This window comes from Notothenia coriiceps, unplaced genomic scaffold, assembly GCF_000735185.1.
Source record: "Notothenia coriiceps isolate Sejong01 unplaced genomic scaffold, NC01 NC01_scaffold00028800, whole genome shotgun sequence".
Taxonomy (NCBI): domain Eukaryota; kingdom Metazoa; phylum Chordata; class Actinopteri; order Perciformes; family Nototheniidae; genus Notothenia; species Notothenia coriiceps.
The window spans coordinates 539,700-563,085 of record NW_011361501.1 but is presented as its reverse complement, the minus strand read 5'-3'; the positions used below and the strand labels follow the sequence as shown (position 1 = coordinate 563,085).

At 41.0% G+C, this 23,386-nt stretch overlaps 2 protein-coding genes across 3 annotated transcripts in view; both read left to right on the top strand.

Moving 5' to 3' along the window:
• Positions 1-14,074, top strand: part of map7d2b (MAP7 domain containing 2b) — a 14,261-nt gene extending 187 nt beyond the window's left edge. The window contains exons 2-13 of the mRNA XM_010786181.1: positions 1,594-1,683; positions 4,463-4,528; positions 4,779-4,870; positions 5,774-5,847; positions 5,927-6,135; positions 6,989-7,127; positions 7,807-7,987; positions 8,607-8,711; positions 8,798-8,861; positions 9,264-9,408; positions 9,790-10,070; positions 11,554-14,074. Of these exons, the coding sequence (XP_010784483.1) occupies positions 4,465-4,528; positions 4,779-4,870; positions 5,774-5,847; positions 5,927-6,135; positions 6,989-7,127; positions 7,807-7,987; positions 8,607-8,711; positions 8,798-8,861; positions 9,264-9,408; positions 9,790-10,066 (1,350 nt within the window). The 5' untranslated portion in view covers positions 1,594-1,683; positions 4,463-4,464 and the 3' untranslated portion in view covers positions 10,067-10,070; positions 11,554-14,074. The remainder of the gene's footprint in view (positions 1-1,593; positions 1,684-4,462; positions 4,529-4,778; positions 4,871-5,773; positions 5,848-5,926; positions 6,136-6,988; positions 7,128-7,806; positions 7,988-8,606; positions 8,712-8,797; positions 8,862-9,263; positions 9,409-9,789; positions 10,071-11,553) is intronic.
• A 1,624-nt stretch (positions 14,075-15,698) lies between these two features.
• zgc:112982 (BCLAF1 and THRAP3 family member 3) overlaps positions 15,699-23,386 on the top strand; it is a 12,475-nt gene continuing 4,787 nt past the window's right edge. For both annotated transcript variants that reach the window (XM_010786182.1, XM_010786184.1), the window contains exons 1-4: positions 15,699-15,911; positions 16,735-16,778; positions 16,935-17,591; positions 17,976-18,782. In XM_010786182.1, the coding sequence (XP_010784484.1) occupies positions 16,744-16,778; positions 16,935-17,591; positions 17,976-18,782 (1,499 nt within the window). In that variant the 5' untranslated portion in view covers positions 15,699-15,911; positions 16,735-16,743. The remainder of the gene's footprint in view (positions 15,912-16,734; positions 16,779-16,934; positions 17,592-17,975; positions 18,783-23,386) is intronic.

The window sequence follows — 23,386 nt, the reverse complement described above, 5'->3', positions numbered from 1 at the left end:
GGGGACAAAGCGGAGGCTGTGGGTGAGGTGATGGAGGTGGAGGAAGGCCAGTGCATGGAAAAGGGTGTGGAGGCTGCAGTGCAGGAGCTGCTCCTCGCTTTGTCTCCAGACACCATCAGGGTTAGAGAGGCGGTGTGTGTGTGTTTACCTTCAGACATACTGACTCTGAGGTTTTGTGCTACAGGTGTGTGTTTGTATGTGTGTGTGTGTGTGTGCGTTGTTTAATTTCCAAGCTAGGAGGCAGCTCCGATTCCCAGAAGAGTTACACCTCTAACCTTGAATTCACCAAGGCCGCTGACATAAACACAGACAAAGTGCGACACAAGCCAGCGTCCGTGTCTCCGTTTATCTTCCGTATCACATCGTCCTTTTTGAGACGTCTCACTGAGGAGCCAGAGGGCCCCCAGCTAGGCCTTACATCCTGCGGGGCATTCATAACGCCATCTATTATTGAGCCATCAGTCGTCCTGGCACTGACCTGGGATGAGGGTCCTGGTTTGGACGGGGCCCAGCTGACAGGCAGTGAGGCTGCTCTGGGATCAGTCGGTCTGCAGAACGCTCACTGCAGCAGAAACAGCAGCATCTCATCTTACAGCGCCACTCCATTTAAAGGACAGGGACTCACTGGTGTGTGTGTGTGTGTGTGTGTGTGTGTGTGTGTGTGTGTGTGTGTGTGTGTGTGTGTGTGTGTGTGTGTGTGTGTGTGTGTGTGTGTGTGTGTGTGTCGCATCCTTTCTCCTAGCTGGTCCACTTACAAATCTGATAAAAGCTGCATTTGCTCGTTTTATGTCGAAGGCGGCTCTCTGAACATGGGATACCTTTCAACTGACCTATTCGTGTGGACATGCTTTATGTTCTGGAAAATTGAAAGACATATGGAGCCGGTTGATCGGCCAATAATAAGCTATAAATCAAGCGGCTATAATAGGCTCCTTCAGCATGTTGCTAATGCACACAGGAAACATGCTGAGCAGCCGAACACTGTTCAAACCACAGAAAGGATTTTAACATCTAGTGGAGATCCCAGAGTTCTGCAAGGACAAAAATCTGTCAGAATGAACTTCAGAGCTCAAACACTGAAAATATGTTGTCAGGAAGTGTGAAATAATATGCAGAATACATGAATGTTTTTAGGGACTTCAGTTGGGTGGTGTTATTTAAATTGATGATCCTCTGGATTCCCAAGTTGGGATTTATCAAGATGTTTTTTAAATATGTTAAAGCCTTCATGGTTTGAGCAGACATTTGAACAAACTACCGGTATCTCAGTGTGTCCTGTTGACTCTCAGCTTTGTTGTTGTCCTTGAACTACTACTAGTCTTTTTTAACAGTTTTTGTATAACTTCATTGATCTCACAGGCTAATTTTGAATGTAGCATTCATTTTGTTTTACTCACTGCTTTATTGCCTGGTTGCATTTTGAATCTTTTTGACTTGATCATTTCAGCATCAAGAGGTATGTCAACCCCCTGCCTTAAGTCTTGTGTGGATCAAGTTGTTTGTTCACTGTTTATGTCAGTGTGTTTGTCTAGCTTGTGGACAAGAGTGTGTGTAATGCTTTGCTTTCTCCGCTGTGCTTAACCTGCTGCCCAGGTAACCCTAAGACCCCGCCCTGCAATGCCATTGGCTCCACTCAGCCCAATGAGCTTCCTGCTGCATCCAACGCCAACCAATCCCGTAACGGTACAGATCACATGACTCTGTGTGTGCTACGCTCATACCGCCCCCCCCCCGCACCGCCACCACCGAGACCCTGCTGTCCCTCCTGCAGCTGTTCCTCTGTCTGCATGTGTGTGTGGACGTGTGTGTACCGCCGCATCGGCTGTTTACCGTCTGCAGTGTGTTTATGGCGTGTGTGTACTGTGTCTGCAGTGTTGCTTTGTAAAATCTTCTTATTTCTCAATTAAGAGGCAGAGTCCCTTCCATCAAGGGTGTCCACTATAGGACCTTATTTTGGAAAGAAAATGTTTTGAAGTCAACAGCGCGAGATAAATCTTTTATCAATCCTGTTTGAATTAGGGCATGAACTACTGTACATATATGATGTTTGCCAATTTGAAAGATCATTTCGTCACAGTTTGTTGTTGTTTGACGTAGTTTGGTGTAAAACTGCTCAGTAAACATCCTCTGAGGTCTTGCACAATCTATGTCACCAACAATCGCTAGCTAGCTAACTTATTATATTCCACGCACAAATGGGATGTTACATTACCTGATTAGTTTGGGCGAGTCTTTCTAATTAACGTATTAGTCAACAACTGCTCCTTTCTTGAATTGCAAATGTCTTTTAAATTGACAAACATCATATGTGTTATTCATGGAGAGATTCAAACAAGGTCAACCCATTTCTTCTCTGTCACTGTTGACTGCAGTGCATATATTTTCCAAAATAGTATTATAATTAAATAATTTCCCAAATTGGGATGAATAAAGTATCCATCTATTAAGGTCCCATGGTTCTTTACCAGAAGTGGAGGAACGTTGCCTCACATATACATTGCATATCATACATACAAATATTTGCACAAAGATGTAGCAAAATATGTTTTGGGTAACTATAGTTTGCGCTGGTATCTCCTTCAAAATCTCAACTAGAGATTGTTTCTATTTGCAGAAGTACTTGGGTTGTATCTGGTTGCAGAAAAATCTCTTAAATCACAACAAAATCAATCTTTTGCTGAATAAATACAGTGACACTTTCATTTATTTCAAACAGACAGTGTATAGTTAGATAGGAATTTGAGACAATATTAAATATATTTACTAAACACAAGCTGAATGTGACTGTGAGTGTGTAACAGAGAGAGAAACATCATCGTTTCAGTTCATCGGTTCGTTCAGTATATCCACTCCACCTCTGTTGCTAATGAGTGTCTGGTTTGGAGGCCCCCTACACACAAACAAGCACACAGACCCCCACCCTTATCACAACAAAGGGCTGCTCCACTTCCTGTCTTCCAGGCCCAGGGCTGTGAGTAGTGATGCATACATATCATTCTTAGCAGGGAACCCAGACTATAAAACACACACACACACACACACACACACACACACACACACACACACACACACACACACACACACACACACACACACACACACACACCGTATATCATTCCTGACATTTACCCTGCAGCAATCTGGGAAACTTATTAGACCCCACCTACCACCCACATCATATTGGAACACACCCACACACGGGCAAAGATCATATTAAAACAGACACACACACACACACACACATTCACACACACCCTGTTACAGAAACAGCCCCTGTAGAAATGTATGTTTTTTCTTTTGATTTTTTGCCGTTTTGCTGAACCGCTGCAATTGTGCCGCAAACCTGCAGGGTATTTTAGAAAAATCTGCACTTTCAATCTATTTCAAACCAAACACTGTGCAAAATAAGTGGACTTAGACTCAGTGTCTGTAAATTGAAGGGAATGCATACATGCCTTACTGTAAATCTATAGTATTTGTAATGTAACAGCGCGCAACTCCTTTGTCTGATTGTCAGATTGTACAGAAGTCTATGAGAAAATGACCCTACCTCTTACTTGATTTATTACCTAAATGAACATGTTTCTAGTGATTGTATAGTCTTAATCTCTAGACTCAAGTCCTCTTCAATACAACATGATGTTCATTTAGTAAACTATGCTACTATTTATAGTAAAACAGAAATAGCTTGTATTTAGGGGCGTGGCTCCCTTTCATCAAGATGGTGACATTGTTCAAGTTGGCTTGACATAAGAACGTATACTTCTTATATTTTGGAGCCCAAAGTCAACAGCTCTAACTCTCGATTGTTATCTTGTTCTTTTTGTGTATATATAAATTAAAACGCTCCTGCATCAAATGATTGATTTTCTCATTAGATTAGAATCACCACCAGAAAGCACATTAAACAAATACAGTACTTAAACTATTTCTGTTAATATTAACAAACCAAGTTAATCTAAATAATTTCCCATCACATCACAAAAAAGAGTATTTGGGAAATTGTAAAACTATGAACCTTCAAAAATCACATTATAATCCTACTCTTGTGATTCACAGTAATCTGGTTACCTTGTGCATGTTGATGTTGTCATGGTGCCTTCACAAGCTCTGGAAATATTTCATTGGACTGCAACGGCAGCCTCTGAATCATCAGCCTCCATTTCATGATGAAGCAGGTTGCTCTGGTTTCTTCTGCTTCATTTCACATCACCAAGGTTAATTTATTCTCCTGCCTGCATGGTTTATCGATCAGCTGGATTATTTTCTGTGTGAGGCAGCAGTTTTGTGTTTGTCGTGTGATGGGTGTTTGTTTTTCGGGACCTTTTATTGAACGTGACATCTACATCCTCCTTCGATACAGCCCCAGCAGGCAGTGCTCTGATTCTCTGTCATGTGTGTCTGTGAGTAATTTGTGTGTTTTGTTTTTTTTAATCAGTCAGTGACTTCCTGTCTCCACCAGGGATGGATCAGATCATCAACAAACAGCTCTCCAACTCTTCAGCTGCCCTCCATTCACCAGAGAGAGGTAAGAAAGAGCGTTAAAAAAACATGCAATACAATTTTATCCTAGTGATTATCTGATAGAATTGATCAAAAGGAGAATTACCACACATAGTTGTATTTTGAATATTTTGCTCAAGTGTATCATCTTCACTTAATTGGAGTTTCTGATTTTCTGTATTTATCGTCATGGTCTGTATGCATTTGTGCGTTTTTGTGTTTTGCATGTGTGTTGGTTTGTGATGCGTTAGTGTCTTTTGTGTCTCATCGACTAGCTTCCCCAAACAACCACAGACCGCACAGAAGTTCCTCCAACCGCAGGAGCATCGCTGGAATGCCTGAAGAGACCAAAGCCAAAACACCCACGGTCAGCCATCACACACACACACACACACACACACACACACACACACACACACACACACACACACACACACACACACACACACACACACACACACACACACATAGAACTAGACACACACACACAAATAGAACTAGACACACACAGCATCATTAACAGTGAGCTGTTCAAGACTCAAAGGCTACATTAGCAAGTCTTGTTTTGTTGTGGTCATGCTTGCATCTTGCAGGTAAATGCACACACACACACACACACACACACACACACACACACACACACACACACACACACACACACACGCTTAATCTGTAGATTCAGGTTCCTACTATGTGTCCATTAATGTCAATATCTGTAGAATTACTGCAAAGACATGTGTGTGAGGGTGACTTGTTGGAAAGGTTGCTATTGTTTCTTCACAATAAGACTACATTTCCCACAAACCTTGCTGGTTTATTTTGGAAAGAAGATATAACTGATGTGGTAAAATGTTTTCTTGTATATATCTAGGTAGATTCTGTAACTGTCTACCGTTATCGAATACAATCAATTGTTCAGCTTCCCTCATCAAGTTTTGTGTCGCATAAGCAATGCAGCAGAATTCTGTCCTGATGTGACCGAGTAGCTCTTAACGTGAAATGCAAAGTAAAGAGCTGAATCTTTGAATCAAGCCTCAGAAGTGCACCAAAGTCAGAATAATTGACATGCTATTGTTGCAGCTCAGTATTTTACAGAAGGATGTTTCAAGTGTCAAAAGCAGGTGAAAAGTTGATTTATAGAAACATCAACAGAAAACATTGTGACCATAAGATTACTTTTTGCAGATGTTATTATTTTTTAGATTTGAGGGACACTGGCTCACAATTGAATTCCTGTTTATAATGTAATTGTCATTTTGGTGACTTGCAGGGGGATAACTCAAACATTCCCAACCGCAGTTCTTCTTTCAGGGCCAACAGCAAGGGCCCCGCTACACCGAAACGGTAAGACACACACACATTCACACACACAAACACACAGATCACAGTCCAGGTGACCTAACATGGTTGTGCTGGTTCTCAGGGTGAGGTCCAACAGGAGTCGCGCCCAGTCTCCCTGCTCCCCTGGCCAGTACCCCCCCTCCCCGCTCCGGCAGAGGGCCACCACCCCCGGCACTGATGACAGGGGTCACATTGAGGGGAAGGGTCACACCACCCTGGAGAGGAAATCGAACAAATCTGAAACTTCTGAGAAAAGGATCCCTAAATCCACCAGCAAAGAACTGAACGCAGGTAACGGAGCAGGGAGTGTGTTTGTGAATGTTTGGAAGTGAGTTCAGCCACCTGGATGAAATTCAGATGCATTTACTCAGACACCTTTTTATAGGGAATGAATAAATATCTGAAGACAGCATTAAGTCAATGTGCTGCTCACATCATAAAACCTTGACATTTGAATTAAGGTTTGCCCCGTTATCACCCAGCTCTCCAGGGAAAGAGGGAGCAACATTTAAGAAATTGGATTTCATAAAGTGAAATAATTGTTTCAAGGGACTTACATTACCAATATATGAACTCAAAAAGAGGTCAATTAGAAAAGAAAAAAGGGCTCAAATAATAAAGAAGGATAAACTAAAGAAGTCTCCTCCATTAGATTTAAACCTGATCTCACCTGACCTAAAAACAGTCAAAACATAAAAATCAAAAAACAACATCATGAACCCTAGAGTATACAAATAGTATTCATAAATTAATAAAGTTACAAAGTTTCTATGATTCCATTTAAAAATGAAACCGTTTTGAATTGAAAAATGTGTTCCTATAACAAAAGGAGAATTTGTGGACAGAATGAGACACAGAAGAGTTGATTATAAATTGAATATGTTTGTCTTCTTTGTTCTCTAGGTAAAAACTACTACTTTAATAAATATTCGCTCTGGTTTAAACGTCTGTCCACGGATTCAATCCCAAAACAAAGGCACTGTGTTTTGTGGGGAGCTAGATGAACACACCACTGTATCTCTGCACAACCTGCCTGTATTTAACACTTTAGGTCTGATTTGCATCTTTTCCTGACTCCTGAAGGATTTGTCCAGCCCTGGTTTTTTATGTTAAGTCATGCTGCACCATCTTTGCCTCCACACAGAGTCTCCGAGCACGCCCACGGGGCGGAGCGTTGGAGGGACGACAGACGCTGAGGAGGCGTCCCGGCTGCTGGCAGAGAGACGCCGTCTGGCCCGGATACAGAAGGAGCAGGAGGAGAAGCAGCGGCAGGAGGATGAGAGGTGGGGGTGCATTACAGCTGACACTCTTGGTTTCACAAATACATTAATCAATATATGTCTTTTTTTCCAAGTAATTCCTTTTAAAATGTTTCTTTGATTGTGATTGGAAACGTAATATCTTTGAGTTTTGAGGTATAAATCATCTTTTGATATAGCGAATGTGAAACTCGATAGATCGATCGAGAAAATAATTGTTAGATAATCAGTAATTACTAATTAGCCTAATATGCATGTTTGCATGTGTATTTAGGTATGAATGTGCACTTTGCATGTATCTTAATGGATCATATTAGTTGGGCTGAAGCTGAAAAATCAAAAAATAACCTGTTTAAGTAACCAACTCTTTATTATTTTTAAAACATGTTAACATAATAAATAAATCGAAACTATTAACATATTACAAATTCCTTTTATGATTCTTGAATTTTGTGTAATTTACACAATAAAATCATTTGTAGTCTCGCTATCTGTTATAGACGGGGACCAACATAGTCTCCCATCATTTACTATTTTCAATTATTTCCGAAATAAAATCCCAGGTCTATTTCTAAGAGGCTCACGTAAAAAATATAGACCCCACGACGCCAAACGACGTGTGTTAAAGCATAGCTACGTCGGGAAACTACGCTGACACAGAATGAAAAGGCATGTAGTCATTTGAATTGCTTTGTTCCTGCAGGCTGAGGGCGGAGGAGGAGCAGAGGAGGCAGCAGGAGGAGAGAGAGAGGCAGGAGCGAGCTGCAGTGCAGGCGGAGGAGGACAGAGTGAAGCGGGAGGAGGAGAAGAGGAACAGGGAGGATGAGGAGAGACGGCAGAAGGAGCAGAGATGGAAGGACATGCAGGATCAGCTGGACAAAGAGGTCAGGGCACAATGTCTTTGTTTGTGTAAATGTTATGTTCTTTTAAAAGCACCATTACTCCGTTGTGGTTTGTTGAGTGTATATTGTACTCGTACAAATAAAGCAACCAGGAAACAACTAATTGAGTTTGAAACCACTCACACTGATACACCCCTGTACTGTACATTGTGACAACATACATTAGAGATGATGACATACAAATAAAGAACACATTGTAATTAACCTTAGTTAGAATTTTTTTTATTAAAACTATATTGATAATAAATGAATTTGTTCATTTTCATTTAGTTTTTTGACTGTTGTGTTTTATTTGTATATACTTTTAATTGACATGTTTATATATACATGGACTCTTTGTAATTATTATTCCTTGTGATGAATAGAGATACAAAATGAAGGACATATCCATTGTTCATTTTTACCATTAAAGACTGAAAACAAGATCATTGAGCCACTTGGTAAACCATGATAGGTCTTCATTTGGATTTTCCCCTTTCTTAATTAAAGCCTTTATTTAAAGTGGAAATACTTTGAATGAATGTGTAATGTGCAACTTTAACTCAGCTTTACTCTTAATTGTGAAGTACAGACAGAAAATGTGAATTATGGGATGTTTCAGAGGGAGGAGGCCTGCCTGCGAGCACAGAAGGAGGCGGAGAGGAAGAGGCAGGAGAGAGAGCTGCTGCACCTGCAGGAGGAGCAGGAGAGGCTGCAGAGGAAGAAGGTAGCACACATCTACACATACGTTTCATTGCAAGTAAAAAGTAAAAAAAACATTCAAATAATACAAAATCAAATGTTCCATTACAGAGAATTGAGGAGATCATGAAGAGGACGAGGAAGAGTGACGTGGAGCCTCTGTCTGGTGCTGCAGGTGAAAGAAACACAAATTACCCTCCTTTAATAATGTTACAAAACTTTATCTGTTCCTCCAGCTTAATTAGTTTCTGTATAATTAGATAAGTTGAGTCGCTGCAGTGTGACTCAGCAGCGTTATACAGGCAGGAGAGCAGCGCCACCTGCTGGTTAAAACACCAACACAACACCAAGTATACCGCAGCATTTACTGACCTCTCTGAACTCAAAGTGTCTTTTCATTGCTGTGATATCAGCACACTTTATTGTTACTGCTCATAATCTGAAAGTGTACATAATGGACAGCTTTTTATTTCCACCGAATTAGTCATTATCAACCATCTGGTTTTCTGTCAGTATAGATTTGATAGTGATGCTGAGCATTTTGAAAGCAACTGACCATTACATTTTGTGATGGCAGTGACTGACCTGAGGCCCGTGGCTGGGGTCCCCTCAGAGGAGGACGCCCCAACTCCAGCTGAGGCCCCCCTCATCATGCTGGGACCCCTGGAGAACAAGAGCTTTGTGGACGAGCTGTCTGATGGAGTCCAGTCCATGGACGTCAGGTGAGACGCCTTTGTCTCTGTCAGAGTCTTCCACCTGTCTGTGTGTCTCTCAGGTGTTTTCTCAAAACGTCTTGCTCAATTACATTTTTCACAGTTTCAGCAACCGTTCTAGCATCTTAAAACAGCGCTTTGAGTCGCTATATATTCACCAGGTCTGTCTCACCCATTCTTGCATCTCATTGTCGACCCATAAACTCATCCAAACAGACAGAAGTTTCTGTTGGACGTTTGAGGTGAAGGTAGAAAAATGTCACAAGATGTATTAACACGGCAACTGCTAACTGATCTCATGTTGTCAACGAAACCTCAAAATGTCTACTGACTTTTAAAAGCTCAAATAATTATAGACTATCCTGTCTCTGTCACCATCGTGTCTTGAAGTTCTCCATCTGTCTCCATCAGTCCGGTGTCTAGGGACGAGCAGCCGAGCGTTCATGAGTTCTCCCCGCTCACAGAGGGGGGGGACCTGATGATGGACCTGGAGGCTCACGGCCGAGCCCAGCTGCAGGGAGCCGAGACAGCCCCCTACCCTAAACTGCAGGTGGGCAGCGGGGTGGGGGACCTGAACAAGAATCTGCTGATCCAGGCGTACAGCGCCTCCTCCGAGTCCTCGCAGCTCATCCACAGCCTCGGCCCCAGCAAGCTGGACGTCCAGTAGCCAGGTACAGACCCCCCTTCAAAATCAGATACACAACCTCAACACTCTTTTTACATTCAGGTTAGTACAGGCCCGGTTTCCTGAACAAAATGACTCAGGGTGCATCTGAGATTAGAGAGGGTGCAGTGGTAAAGTGCTATTTTTACAAGTGTTGAGTCGACCTAACACCCTCTAGGGGGGTCCTCACCTCCTCTAGGGGGGTCCGGGAGCATGCTCCCCCGGGAAGATTTTTTTTCAATATTGAAGTTAAAAGCATCAATCTGGTGCACTTTGAGAGCAAAATTAAGAGATCTATGTGCTCTTTGCTTGATTCATGCCTTCCCAATCCCTTATCACGTAGCCTATAAGAGCGTGGCGTCTTTTTTACATGAATATTCAGCCAATCTCTGTTTTGAAACCATGAGCTGCAAAATGAACGCCTTACCCCACTGTACAGGCGAGTTGTGTACTTTCTTAAATAGACCTCGGCTCTGTTTTGCCGAGGTCCTCTGGCACTTGCGGGCCGCCGAGGGGTGGCGGTGTTTGGGGCAACAAAGACGGCTGCGGCTGCTCCGCCTCCGTGGGCGAAGCGGGCAAAGCTGGCGAGTCGGGCGGGAGGACGTTAGTGTCCACGACAGTGGCCGCGGGTAACGTAATGTCCCCATGATCTGAACTGTTATTACCTACAGTAGATGCAGTGTTACTGCTGGCGATAAGGGCTGGTTGTTTTAACCATTTTCTGATGTCCATCATTGACTGCTGTGTAAGCACCTTGCAGATGATGAATGCGCAGCGGCACAGGTCACGCACACCTGACATAATAAAATTACTTACCGTTTAAATTGACCAAATAAATGCAGCAAACAATGTTATTTAACCACAATTACAATTTATTTTCTTTATACATGTAATATTTTTCACTTGTCATTTTTCTGATTTTTTTTTTTTTCACTTTTCATTTTTCAAATGAGGGTGCATAACGACTCAACTGAGGTTGCAATGCACCCTTATGCACCCCCGTAGAACCGGGCACACCTGTAACACCTGTTGTATTATGCTAAAATCACAAAAACACTGCAATGCACTCTCTTTTATTCAACAATTCAAATGTAACAGGACTATCACATTACAGTACAGACATTTGAAATGTTCTTTTTGTATTCAAAATACACAAACAAACTTCCATGTAGGTTATTTAATTTTTTCAACATAACAATCTGTCTTACCTTCGTGAGAGGCCCTCTCATTGTAACATTATTGGAATTGTAGAAATCACAAATGTTTAAAATATATATTTTTATATTGTTACAAATTATACTAATAATAAGTAGAATAGAATGTTCATTATTCTCTCTCTCTCTACATATATATATATATATATATATATATATACAGTATACTGTATATATTAAACTTTATCTACCTTGCCACACTTTTATTGACCTAATTTATTACATGCACCTTTATTGATAATTCTCACTTCTCTTTCTTGATATGTCCCGCCTCAGGACCTTCTCAGGAGCTGGCATGCTGGACAGAAACAGGAGGAACAGACCAAAAGAGCGTCGCTTCTGTCTGCAACATCACCAACAATCAACATTTCCACAAAGAACAAATGCTGAACAACTAATTTCACATCTGTATTACCAAACAACGCATAACAGTGGAGCTTCTGGCAAAACATTTGAGGCAGTGCAAATGGGCAATTCTGACTCTTAAAAACACAACACAGTTTGACGAAATCATGCAAATAAAGTGAAATATATCAAGAAATGAATACGATTATGTAACAGAGAAAGAAGTGGGATCAGCATTCTTGCATGTCAAATAAAAAAGGTTGAGTTTGGGAAAGTAAAAACACTGTTAACTAAAGAAACTCGCTACACACTCTGTTATAAAACCTACTGTAAAGGCATGAGTCTGGGAATGTTTTAGTTCAAAGTCAGCTCTAATCTGCAGACTTCAATTAAGCTTTAGTTTACAGATTACATCTCCTGAAATTCCCAGACATTCCACATCATCTTGCCATCATTTCATCTGTTGAAGCCAGTATTGCCCAGCTGCACTGCCACAAAATAACACTCGAGTATCACCTGCTTTAATATCTCATCCTTGCTTTTGTAAAACTGTAAATAGACCCAGCTGGGTGGACGAGCGGCTCTATAGCAGCAGTTTATCTGGAGGGGAAGCTGTAAAAAAATCCTGTGAATTCTGTGTAGCATCTTCAGTGAGGACTAGCTAGTTGAGCTGTTAATGGTTGTAGCCGTGTTGAACAGTGTGTGGGAATTTATGTCCGATGGTTTATGTGTGTGTTTATCTCACCTCTGCTCACAGCGACTTCTATAAAATCCTAGTCTGCTGTAGATTTCCTGTCACCCCGACACAGGATAAAAAACATTATAACCCCCGCTGTTGACCCTTAATCACACTTAGCCTGTCGCTTAGGTTTCTCTGCTGCCTCGTGGACGTTTTGCGGACAATCCACAGCAAAAACATGAAGAAGCGGGAAAAAAAATAAAAAAGTCCTGTATTTTTATCTGCAGGTCGGGAAAACGTTGACACAGTGTGTTGTGTATTTGTCTGGCACTGACTGTAACCACGCAAGCTGCAGTTAATAATGTGCACTTACAGTAGTTGTGTGTTCCACTGCTCTGAAGACGCTTGTATCTACACCTCAGCTCACCTCCCCACCCCCGAAACTTAAATATACCTCACCAATTCAGAAGTCTGGTGTCTCATCACCTCTGAGGCCTTACACCTCTGTGAAGTAAAACTAACCCGCCCTCTGCGCTCTGCCTTCAGGCTGTGTTTCATTCAGCATGTGCATTTTTGCCATTTTTTACTGTAACATCTTGAAAGAAGAGAAACAAGAACTACACATTTCCCTTGAGTCTGTGTATGAGTTTCAGCTGCATCTTATAACGCAGATCTGCAGGGCAAAGCATGCAACTTTCCAGGGGCCACAGAATCTCAAGGGCCACATAAGGTTTCATGTGTACATGATCAGGTCCACAGTCATGATTGATTGTAGAAGGACTGAGGTAATCATTTCAAACTCCCCTCTGTAGAACTTTAAAAAAATGGCCAACAAAACTCTGTGCAATTGTTTGTGTATTTAAGGAAATATTTTTTTTTCTGTACATTTGTTCTCACTATATTATTTCCATATGCCAGGTATGTCATTCTGGTGAAGAACACAGAATTCCCTAAAGGCACCAATTAAATTGTACAATTTCTGCATATTAACGACAAATAACTTTCAATTTTATCTATTCAAATATTTTGTTTTTCTTCCTCCATTATGGACTGACTTCATTTTTATATTTTTGTTGAACAATACTTCAACATGCCACCAATTCAATTATCTAAGTATTTTGGCAAAATCACATTCTTTTTCTAATTTTGTAAACTTTTCATGCCATTATAAATCTACGTCACTTCCAGACATATTAGAGAACATCACTTTTTTTTATTTACATTTATAACGTGACCCATTTATGCATATTTTTTGATAGATCTGTTACATTGAAGGGAAAGAGTAAGCTGATGTTTCGCTGAGTTTCTTTTTTGCCTCTGTAGGTTAATTCAACCATGGCTAAAAATAATGATCACTGTCACAGGAACTTTTTGTTGGGTGGCAAAAGTAAAATAGAGAAAGCTTTTGATCCAGGTGCAAAGCATTTTGTTAAAAATACCCTTTGTTGCAGAAAAACGTCTTTACTGCTCATATAAGGTGCCACATTGAGGGGACAAATTGTAAAGCTGTCACTGCTGCAACCTTCAGCACTTTGTTTTATGTTTTCACTCTTCTGCTGGCATCCCTCTCTCCACTTTAACTCTTTATTCCTCCAGATTCTGCTGAAGCTCATTGTAAGAGGGTCTCCGGGGTCCCTGTGTATATGAAGTAAAGGACATAATGTTTATCCTAATATTACTTAACTCTGTGACACTGCAGCTTGGTGGAATATATCATTGTAGATGTGGTGCATGGAAAACTGCTGAAATGAACAATAAACTTCATCAAGCCTATTGTGTCATTAAGTTGGTATGAATAAACAAACGTATTGTAATGCAAACAGACACTTTTATTGAGAAGTTAAACAAAATAGCATACATTCATATCAAGTGACATAAGAGATGATAAATGTAGTCCATTATATTTTGCACATTCTGCCGCACTGAAATTAAAATCTTATCTCTATTTTTATTAGTTTCTGTATAGGAGTATAGCTCTGATATCAGATAATGTATTACATTTTCATTATCAAAAACAACTAAACTTCCGGTTTGGCCTTGCAGATTTCAAAATAAAACACGTTTGTCAACATTAAGTCTAACCAACCATATACATTTTGCAAATATTTAAAGGGGACCTATCATGCAAAATGCACTTTGTGATGTCTACATAAATATGTGTCCCTGGTGCTTTCGGGGAACTCACGCAGCGTCAGTATATAAAACCCTCTGTACCCAAATCTTTTTAAATCGGGTGTACAACGAGCGGATAGAGATTTCCATCCGCTGTGACGTCGGCGGACCCACAGAAAGTTGCTATCAGAAACAATGCCTGACGTGTTTTGGACGTAATATGTGTTTAAAAAGCAGGAAATAAAAAAAGAACTCACCTTGTGATAAACCTGCAAGAGAAAAAGCATTTGAGCTCCATACAACAGGATGGCGTTTTACCACAACCAAATTTAACTTTATCTCCGGTAGAATTCTGATCAGGCATTAGCTCCGCCTCCTCTTCTTTCTTTGTTTCAAGCTAAGGACCCAAGATCCGCGTTTCTCTAACAGGGCTGCAAAAGAGGGGTTTGAGCAGTATGAGGCATGGCTACAATGGGTGATCTGTATTTTGAAAAAAAAACTTCACAGACATGTTTTATATAGGTATGGCCCTACAATNGTTGTGAGAATGAACGTGCATATATATTTACTTGTGTGCGCGAGCGTGACACGCATTGCAGACCGCAAGTTAACCACAAGTTTACCTTGACTTTCTAATGCCATTTTTGCCGAGGTTCAAGGCATTGGCTACAGACAAACAGTGCCATTTCTCCCACTAGTTCAAGCCATCATACTCTATGTATGTATTGAATGTGTGTGNAGTACCTTCAGTTAAAGTGGACCTATCATGCTATATTTGAAATATATATTGTAGGGCCATACCTATATAAAACATGTCTGTGAAGTTTTTTTTTCAAAATACAGATCACCCATTGTAGCCATGCCTCATATTTTGAAAAAAAAACTTCACAGACATGTTTTATATAGGTATGGCCCTACAATATATATTTCAAATATAGCATGATAGGTCCACTTTAACTGAAGGTACTTTTACCGTGTGTAAAGCTTTAATTTAGAGGAGTTGCACAGTTTTTTACGTTAGAATTAAAGGTTAATATAAATATGACCTGAGGTACATGTTACAGTTACAATTTTAGAAATTAAAATAATAGTTTTGGTAAGTCAGCATTACAACTTTGAAAGTCTGACGTGTTATTTTCTTGATGTAAAATAACCACATCATAGATTTATACGTTCATGTTATGTGTTCATCTGTAGATTTAACAACAAATCTTTTTATTCTGAAAAGACCGTGGCGGAAGTGTCGTATCGGGTAGTTACCATTCATAGGTAGTTACACCCCAGAGCCACAACGTTTACCGCAGTGAAGAGAAGTGAACAGCCATTTTCCTGAAGACTTTAATTAAAAACACAACACATTTAGCCAGCTTTTGTTTATATCTGATGATAAAAAGGGTTTTAATCTAAAATTACCAATCATTTTATTTCAGGGTTTTGCGTGTTTGTCATCGCTTTAGCTAACGTTGCCGCGTGAGCCCATCGCGTGTCGCCGACGAAGGTAAGAGAGCTAAGTTAGCTGCTAACTGCTCATTAGCTTTAGCGTCAGCCAGCTAAAAGTAAGCTTAATTTATTTCACATTTTCATGTTTTGGAAGGTTAAGGGAATAATCTAAAAATATCTACTAGGGGCTATCATGCTCACCAGTGTACCCCAACAAGAGTGTTTGACGTCAACTAAAGTTAGCTTGTTTGCAACTATGTAACAGTTATTTTTTGGATTAACGTAATGTTTAAAATGTCATTTAATTATCTCAAGAATTTTATTGTCATTCGTACATAGCTACAGTGTAGTTATGTCGTTGAAAATCTTAGGTCACAGGCTCCTCCAACAGTGCAACACAATAAAACAGATAAAATAGTGCAAGTAAATAAAAATTAATCTTGTTGTATTATTACGTTGGCTTAATAATAATAATAGTGTTAATTTGTTTGTACAGCTATAAAATATATTACATATGTTCCTAACAGTTTTAATCTTTGTTTCAGGAGATCATTTACAGTAACTGCAGTCTATGCTGTTGAGTTTCAAGCTTTGAGGAGTGTTTGGATTCACTTATTAAACAGACGTCTTCTATTATTGAAATCTTTTTAGGGTGACATTGGCTTCTAAATCTAGGTGCAAATTAAAGGTGACCCTTGATAGACCTTTCTCCCTGTTGCTAGAAACTAGACAGTCTAGATCATTTTCAGTCAGATGAGATGAAAACAATTTTCCTTGACAATACCCATAGTTCAGGTAGTTCAGTAATAACTGCTTCTACAGTAGTGATGTGTTTGTCTGCAACCTCTATTTTTTGTAACTAAAAACCTATTTCCCTAAAGGTTGACAAAATGTCACGACCACGGTCCAGATCACCGCATTACAGGTAAATGCGTTAGATTTGATTTAATTTACTCTTAATACTCAGAAATGAATATCTGCATGTTTGTTGTTGTAAGGAATCCCAATATTAATGGTTTATTTATTGTTTGCTGTATTACAATTGGTGACACAGGTTTTCTGTTTACATTTTCTTTTTCAGGAGGTTCCCATGGGATGAACCCGACTTTGATCATCACAAACTTGTTGCAGACCTGGACACTAATCCGTCAGATAGGAGCCCCTTCCCTGAGGAACACTGGGGTTACTTTAGGGAGGACATGCACCCTGACGCCCAGAGAAGATCCCCTCCTTTCCAAGATGACCGTCAGTTTGGGCATCAACGTCGTCCAACCAAGGCGGACTTTCACCCCAGAAGACTACTATCGCCGCATCGTGATGCTGTGGGCTTTGAAGATGACCGGAGGCTTTCCCCGCTGCAAGATGGAGCAGGAGATAGACACAGAGGAGGCTTCAAAGAAATATTCCAGAGTTTTGAAAACAGGCAGAGGTTGCCACAGTCGCCTCCAAGGCTCGAGAGGGAAACATTGCCGCTGATGCCAAGGCCTCACTCAGACCACAAACAAAGAGAGCCAGTAGGAGGCTGGAGGAGAGAGGAGCAGGGCAGAGGTCAAGGGGGGTTCAGGGACCTCAGTCCCAGTGTGAGATCGGATGACCAGAGAGGAGGACCAGGTAGGGAGAGAGAAAAGAGGAACACACAGGGTCCTTTTAGAGACAGACGGAGAGAGGATTCACAGCAGGAGAGGAACCCCTCCTTTAAAATGCAAAGAAGAGAAATGGATGACGCCACTCACCTTGGGTAAATTTAAAGCAAAATGCTTTGCAGCACTGTCTCAAGGAAACGAAGAATGCAGAAGATTCTCATCTTTCTAATTTTCCATAGAGCAAAATTCCTTACTGTTTGTCATCACACCCTATTTTGGCATGACATAAATTACTTGTATTCTGCATGAACTGTCTTGCATTGCAACTCTTTCTGATTCCTTAAAAATCTGCATGTATTTTACTGAACCAATAGTTTTGAATGAAAACAATCTGTTTAAAGATCTCTTGTTATAGGTTTAACAGATATTCGATATAGACTGTGAGATAAATCCAAGGCTAATTAAAGTGTACATTCAAGTTGAATTTTAAGCATGAATAATTGTTGAACCATGTCACCTCCTCTTATGCTGTCACACAGGAATGAGGAGGACTTTGGGGAACAGCGTTACTCGGTGAACTCTCCCAGAGATAGGTTTGAAGGAGACGCTCAGGTGGGCCTCCCCCGTGGAGACATTCGGCACTCGGGAGCACTCGTCATTGAACATGGTCACGGCATCGCAAACAGCAGACAACCGCCACAATGGGAAAAAGGTAGCAGTCGTGGAGACCCTGACTTTGATCGACCTAGGAGTCCCCGTCCCATGAGCTCCTCCCAGGAGCGTTTTAGGGCGCCGGACAGCAGGGTGGATGATGGTGAAAACACAAGGGGGCGCCATTTTCAAGATAACTGGAAAGAATCCAACTATAATGAAACGAGGAGGAACCCCACGCCCCAAGATATACCAAACCCCGTGAAATATGGTAATCGAGGTCATGTGAACCCCAGGGGGAGGGGCGGCCCTCGCCAAGCAAAAGGGCAATTTAATCGCGGTCAAGGAGGACGGACCCCACTTCCAAGGAATCAACCTCGCGTACAGCAGTCCTCCCAGGGATACCAAGGTCTTGAAGAGCAAAGACCAGCTTTCCGACCCTTAAGGGATGATTCCTACGAGGATCCCATTGAAGAGGAGCCCGAGTGGGCAGAAGAAGACAGAATTCAGCAGTGGGAACCTCAGAGGCCTGTAAGCGTGGACCATCGCCTACAGAAGAATGACTTTGACCCGAAAATACCCCGTCAGAGGGCGCGAGGATTGAACGAACAGAAAACCAACAAACATACGAGCGTCGCAACGGAGGAAACGCTAACCATCAAAGTGGACATGAGCCGACCCGCAAAAACAAACAGGTAGAGTAATTTTTTTATAAATCATCCAGGGTGAGAGGGGAAAGTTCACACTTCTCTTTCTAAGATCATTGAAAGCTGCTTAAGAAGGAAGGAAAACGATAGGGAAAGGGAAGGCTTGTTGAAAATCTCAGAAAGACTACATTTGAACTGGATTGTGTTTCAGTTTGTACCTCTGCTTATACCCCCCATTGGTACTGTAAAGCACTTTTGCTACAAACATCTACCAGATTTGCTGTTGAATCAAACTACCAGGATGCTTTGCAGAAGTTTAATCTGAAGGGGAAGTCCCCCTCAACGAAAATCAGGAAGAGACACACAGCGTGTTTGCTGTAGAAGCCCAGGAAACCTGCACCCCTCCAGAAGAAATCAAACCCAAGATTAAGAACTGAAGAGAGGGAGTGTTATTGGGAAAGTGGCCACAAAAGCTGCAAATCACTCCTTTTTATATTCTACACAAATAGGAACACTCACCAGCTTGCTGTTGTGCTAATGCCATGATAAGATTGGGAGGATTTGGCCTAATCCAGGATGATGCAGGAGATGATACATGATGATGATGATGATGATACATGATGATGCAGGAGAGCAAAACACCTCCAAAAGACTGAAGAAAACTCTGTCAAGGCATATAGTTTAAAAAGAAAGAAGGAAACACTGCATTACCTCACTGATTTGTGGCAGAGAAGCATCATAATGACAACTTTCATCTCAAATGTACTATATTTGTGACTTTTATTCAAAGTCTCATCAAGTTTGCACTCGGATGCAGAAGACAACAATAGAGAGGCCAAAGAGTGCACACCACCAGGCAGACCACAAAAGGAGCAAGCGTTGTGAGTCAATAGGCTGCTGAAGTGGATCGCATCACAATCAGAATTCCTCTATTAGTCTCGCAGTGGGAAATGTACAATGTGGACTTTGAAACCAGAACCATTACGAAGAGCATATTGAAAGCACATGACCCAGGAGAAAGGAAAAAGCCTGCAGACATTACATGTGCTTTGGTATGTCATTACATTTTTTCTATCCTTTTTTTTTTTTTACTGAAATGGACGGACATCACGTTGAAGCTCTCTATCGATGTGACAATCTATTTGATGCACATTTTCAGGTTAAACTAAATCCTCAGAGGCCACACACCTCTGGTTGAGCTGATTTCAACATTATCTGTTAGGAATTCTTGGCCTCATTTGAAGAAACTTCCGTTACGATGTGAATCTGGGTTTGGAAACCAGACACCACTGAAACTGAAGAAGGAAATATCTTTTTCCTGAAGAAATGTTGCTCAAGGGAAGGAAGTCAAAGAAAGGCAATATACTACGTTGTGATGTGTCGCAATTTCAACTGAGCACACATAAGAAAGGAATCGGCTGTTAAAGGAAGATCTGATAGCTCTGCCATTGAGAAAGAAAACATCTGGAATATTTTAACGGGATAAATCAAGAAGTTTGACACGATGAGGGCTTTTTCCAGCTTGACCAAAGCTGTTGGTCCACATGCCACATCAGATGTATTGAAATGGAACAAACCTGCATACGTGGATCAGTGGGAAAAAAGCATGGTAAAAATAAGTTTCTACACTATCTAGATGAGCAGTGAGAAGAAGATCTGCATTGGCCAGACACTGAAACACTTTCGCAACTTGGCAAATATATTTCAGGAAGAGGATTCAAAGCATGTCCAGTATTCAAATGCTGAGAAGCATCCACGTTAAGGCAAACATTTCTAACTCTGGAATATTGTTTTTGTCCAGCTTGGTAGGAGACTGTTGGATGAACAAATACCTCACCTTCAGCTGATATCGGAAAATATGAGAAGCTGTGAATCTCAGTTATCACAAAAGCAGTAAAATAGGACACCTGGCAGAATTCATACACGTCGTTGAAAGAAATTGAAGCCATGCAAGTAAACATCAACACTTTCAATGGGATGCTGTCGCAAAGAAAATATGAAGATAAGAACATAAACATCCTCAACAGAGAAATGAAAGCCCTGAACACGATCATCGTCATCAACAGATGGATTGCAGACTCCTAATCAAAGCCTTGAGGATAAATATCAATGCTTTTAGAAGGGGAAATTGAAGCCTGAACACAAGTGAGAAACTGAAGCAACATTGGGTTAACATAAAAGTGCAAACCTTGAAAATACATATTGGTGTTGCTAAAGGAGACATGTGCAGCATTCAACTCAAAGCTATTAACATCTAAATATCTGGACAATTGAGGAAGTCATCCATGCTCTGAAGCCGTACATGTAAATATCGTCATCCTGAAAAGAAGAAAATTCAAGCCTGAAAATAAACATCTCCGCTTATTTTCCTTTAATTTCAAACCTTTATTTATCCAGGTGAATCCCATTGAGATCATTGATCTCTTTTTCAAGGGAGACCTGCTCAAGTAGGTTCCACATGAAACATAAACTGAACAACAAAAAGGACATCATACAGCATCGTTACAGGGATTACAATTTACAATAACTATCCACATGAGCAGGTACCAACAGCTTCCGATTGAGTAGCATCCAACCGAGCTTTAAAAACATTTAGTGGCACCAGATTGCTCAGTTTCCATTTCAATTGCAGACTATTCCAAGACAGTGGAGCTGCACATCTAAAAGCTGTCTTCCCTAAGACAGTCCTAGCAGTTGGCACATTTAATAAAACCACAGCACGCGATCTCAGGCAGTAGCCATTTACAATTCGCCGTGAGATCAGGGAGCAGATGTAGGATGGAAGTTTCCCTAACATACCTTTGTATATGAAAATGTACCAGTGACTGAGCCTCCGTACAGTTAGTGAAGGCAAACCAGCCCTTGCATACAGGGTACAGTGATTTGTTAATGCTTTACAGTTTGTCACAAATCTCAGTGCACTGTGATACGCCGCATCTAACTTGACCAGGCAATTGGCCGGTGCATTCATATAAATCAGATCACCGTAGTCCAGCACAGGTAAACAGGTCACAGTGACTAGCCTTTTCCTGGCCTCAAGCGAGAAACAGGACTTGTTCCTGTAGAAGAAACCTAGCCTAACCCTCAGTGTTTTAAGCAGGTTATTGACATGACGTTTAAAAGTGAGACAACCATCAAGCCAGATACCAAGGTATTTGTAACAGGTACCCACTTCAAGTTTTATTCCTTGCGTAGTTACAATATCTAAAACAGGCTCTGGTGTCTTTTTAGCTTTTGAAAAGAGCATTACCTTGTTTTTATCAACATTTAAAAGAATTACCATCAAAAACCTACGACATTTCATATTTCGTATTTTCGTCCGATTCTGCTGCGTCTTTAAAAAATCAAATAAAGACTATTTTAACCATAAGTTTCGTCAAAATAGACGACGAGTGAACGAGCAATTATAAGTTACGAAAACGTCCTTTTCCTAAACAAGCAGTCCCCTAAAATAACTTTTTTTATGTTTTCATCAGAGTAGATTTCTTACATTACTTTATTTTTCAATTGTTTTGTGTCATCTGTCCTAACACAAAGACATCGTAATTTATATTCAATAACTATAACACAATAATAGGATAGAAATTCATTGTAAAACTTCACAGTAGTCCAGACAAACTTCAAAAAGACACTTAATAAATTTTCTGCTAAAGACAATATTGACGAGTGCGTGGTCTTCACATTTATTGTTGTTGTTGTTGTGTTAACCTACTACCTTGTGGTGGACGTAGGAGCACGCGGACCTCGGCCGGGGGGGCAGGTAGGTCGGGGTCCTGCATGTTCGGGGTACAAGCATGAGTGACGGGGGGCGTCCCTCTTCGGGCTTCGGACTGCCACGGGCCAGGTTTAGGTGCGACATTTATGGACCCATCAGTGGCGCACCCACCCCCCCCCCCATCCTTTGTCCTTCAGCTATCATTATTATTTCTGAAATAGATATATCGTGCAAAGGTATGTTGTGTACGTCACGAAATGTCTCTACCTGAAGTAGTGTTCAATTTTTATGTGTTGTTCTTTAAGGGGAGTCGTAATAAACAATCTCGAAATTTCCATGTGCGCTCGTCTTATATTGTAAACTAGTCCAATTGTCTGTGTTCCTCCAGTGTTCATACTATTATGTTTAATGTTATTTTTATTACCAAAGAGAGGCTGTCTATTCTGGTGCCTCCGTTGACCTCAGCTACGGTTGTTATCATTTTATATTTTTGGGGTACTTTAGTTTCACTGTATATCCAACGTTGTCTCTTATGTTTCTTTTCTAGTTAACAATTTAAACACCCTTTGTAGACTTCCGTTTACCTCTCAGTCTGAGTCTCCTCGTGCTCCTCTCGACCTCGAACTACCGTTTGTGACTGCCTAAATAAACTCATTGCGCCTCTTAGCTGTGCCTGTCCACACACAGGTGCTCAAACTGTGTCGCCAACCGGTTCTGTTTGAAGACTTGCTTCGAGAAAGACGTCGAGCTCACAATTGATCAAGGCTCACATTATTAGTTGTAAGAAGTAGTCACTCTGATTTGTTACTACCTGGGAACTTAGCAGTGATCTCGAGAGCAGGGTATCTTTCTTACACGCACGTCCTTTGGAACCAGGGACTTGTCATTGATGGAGTACGACGAAACACGAGTCCAGTATCTGACGTTGTTGTTACGC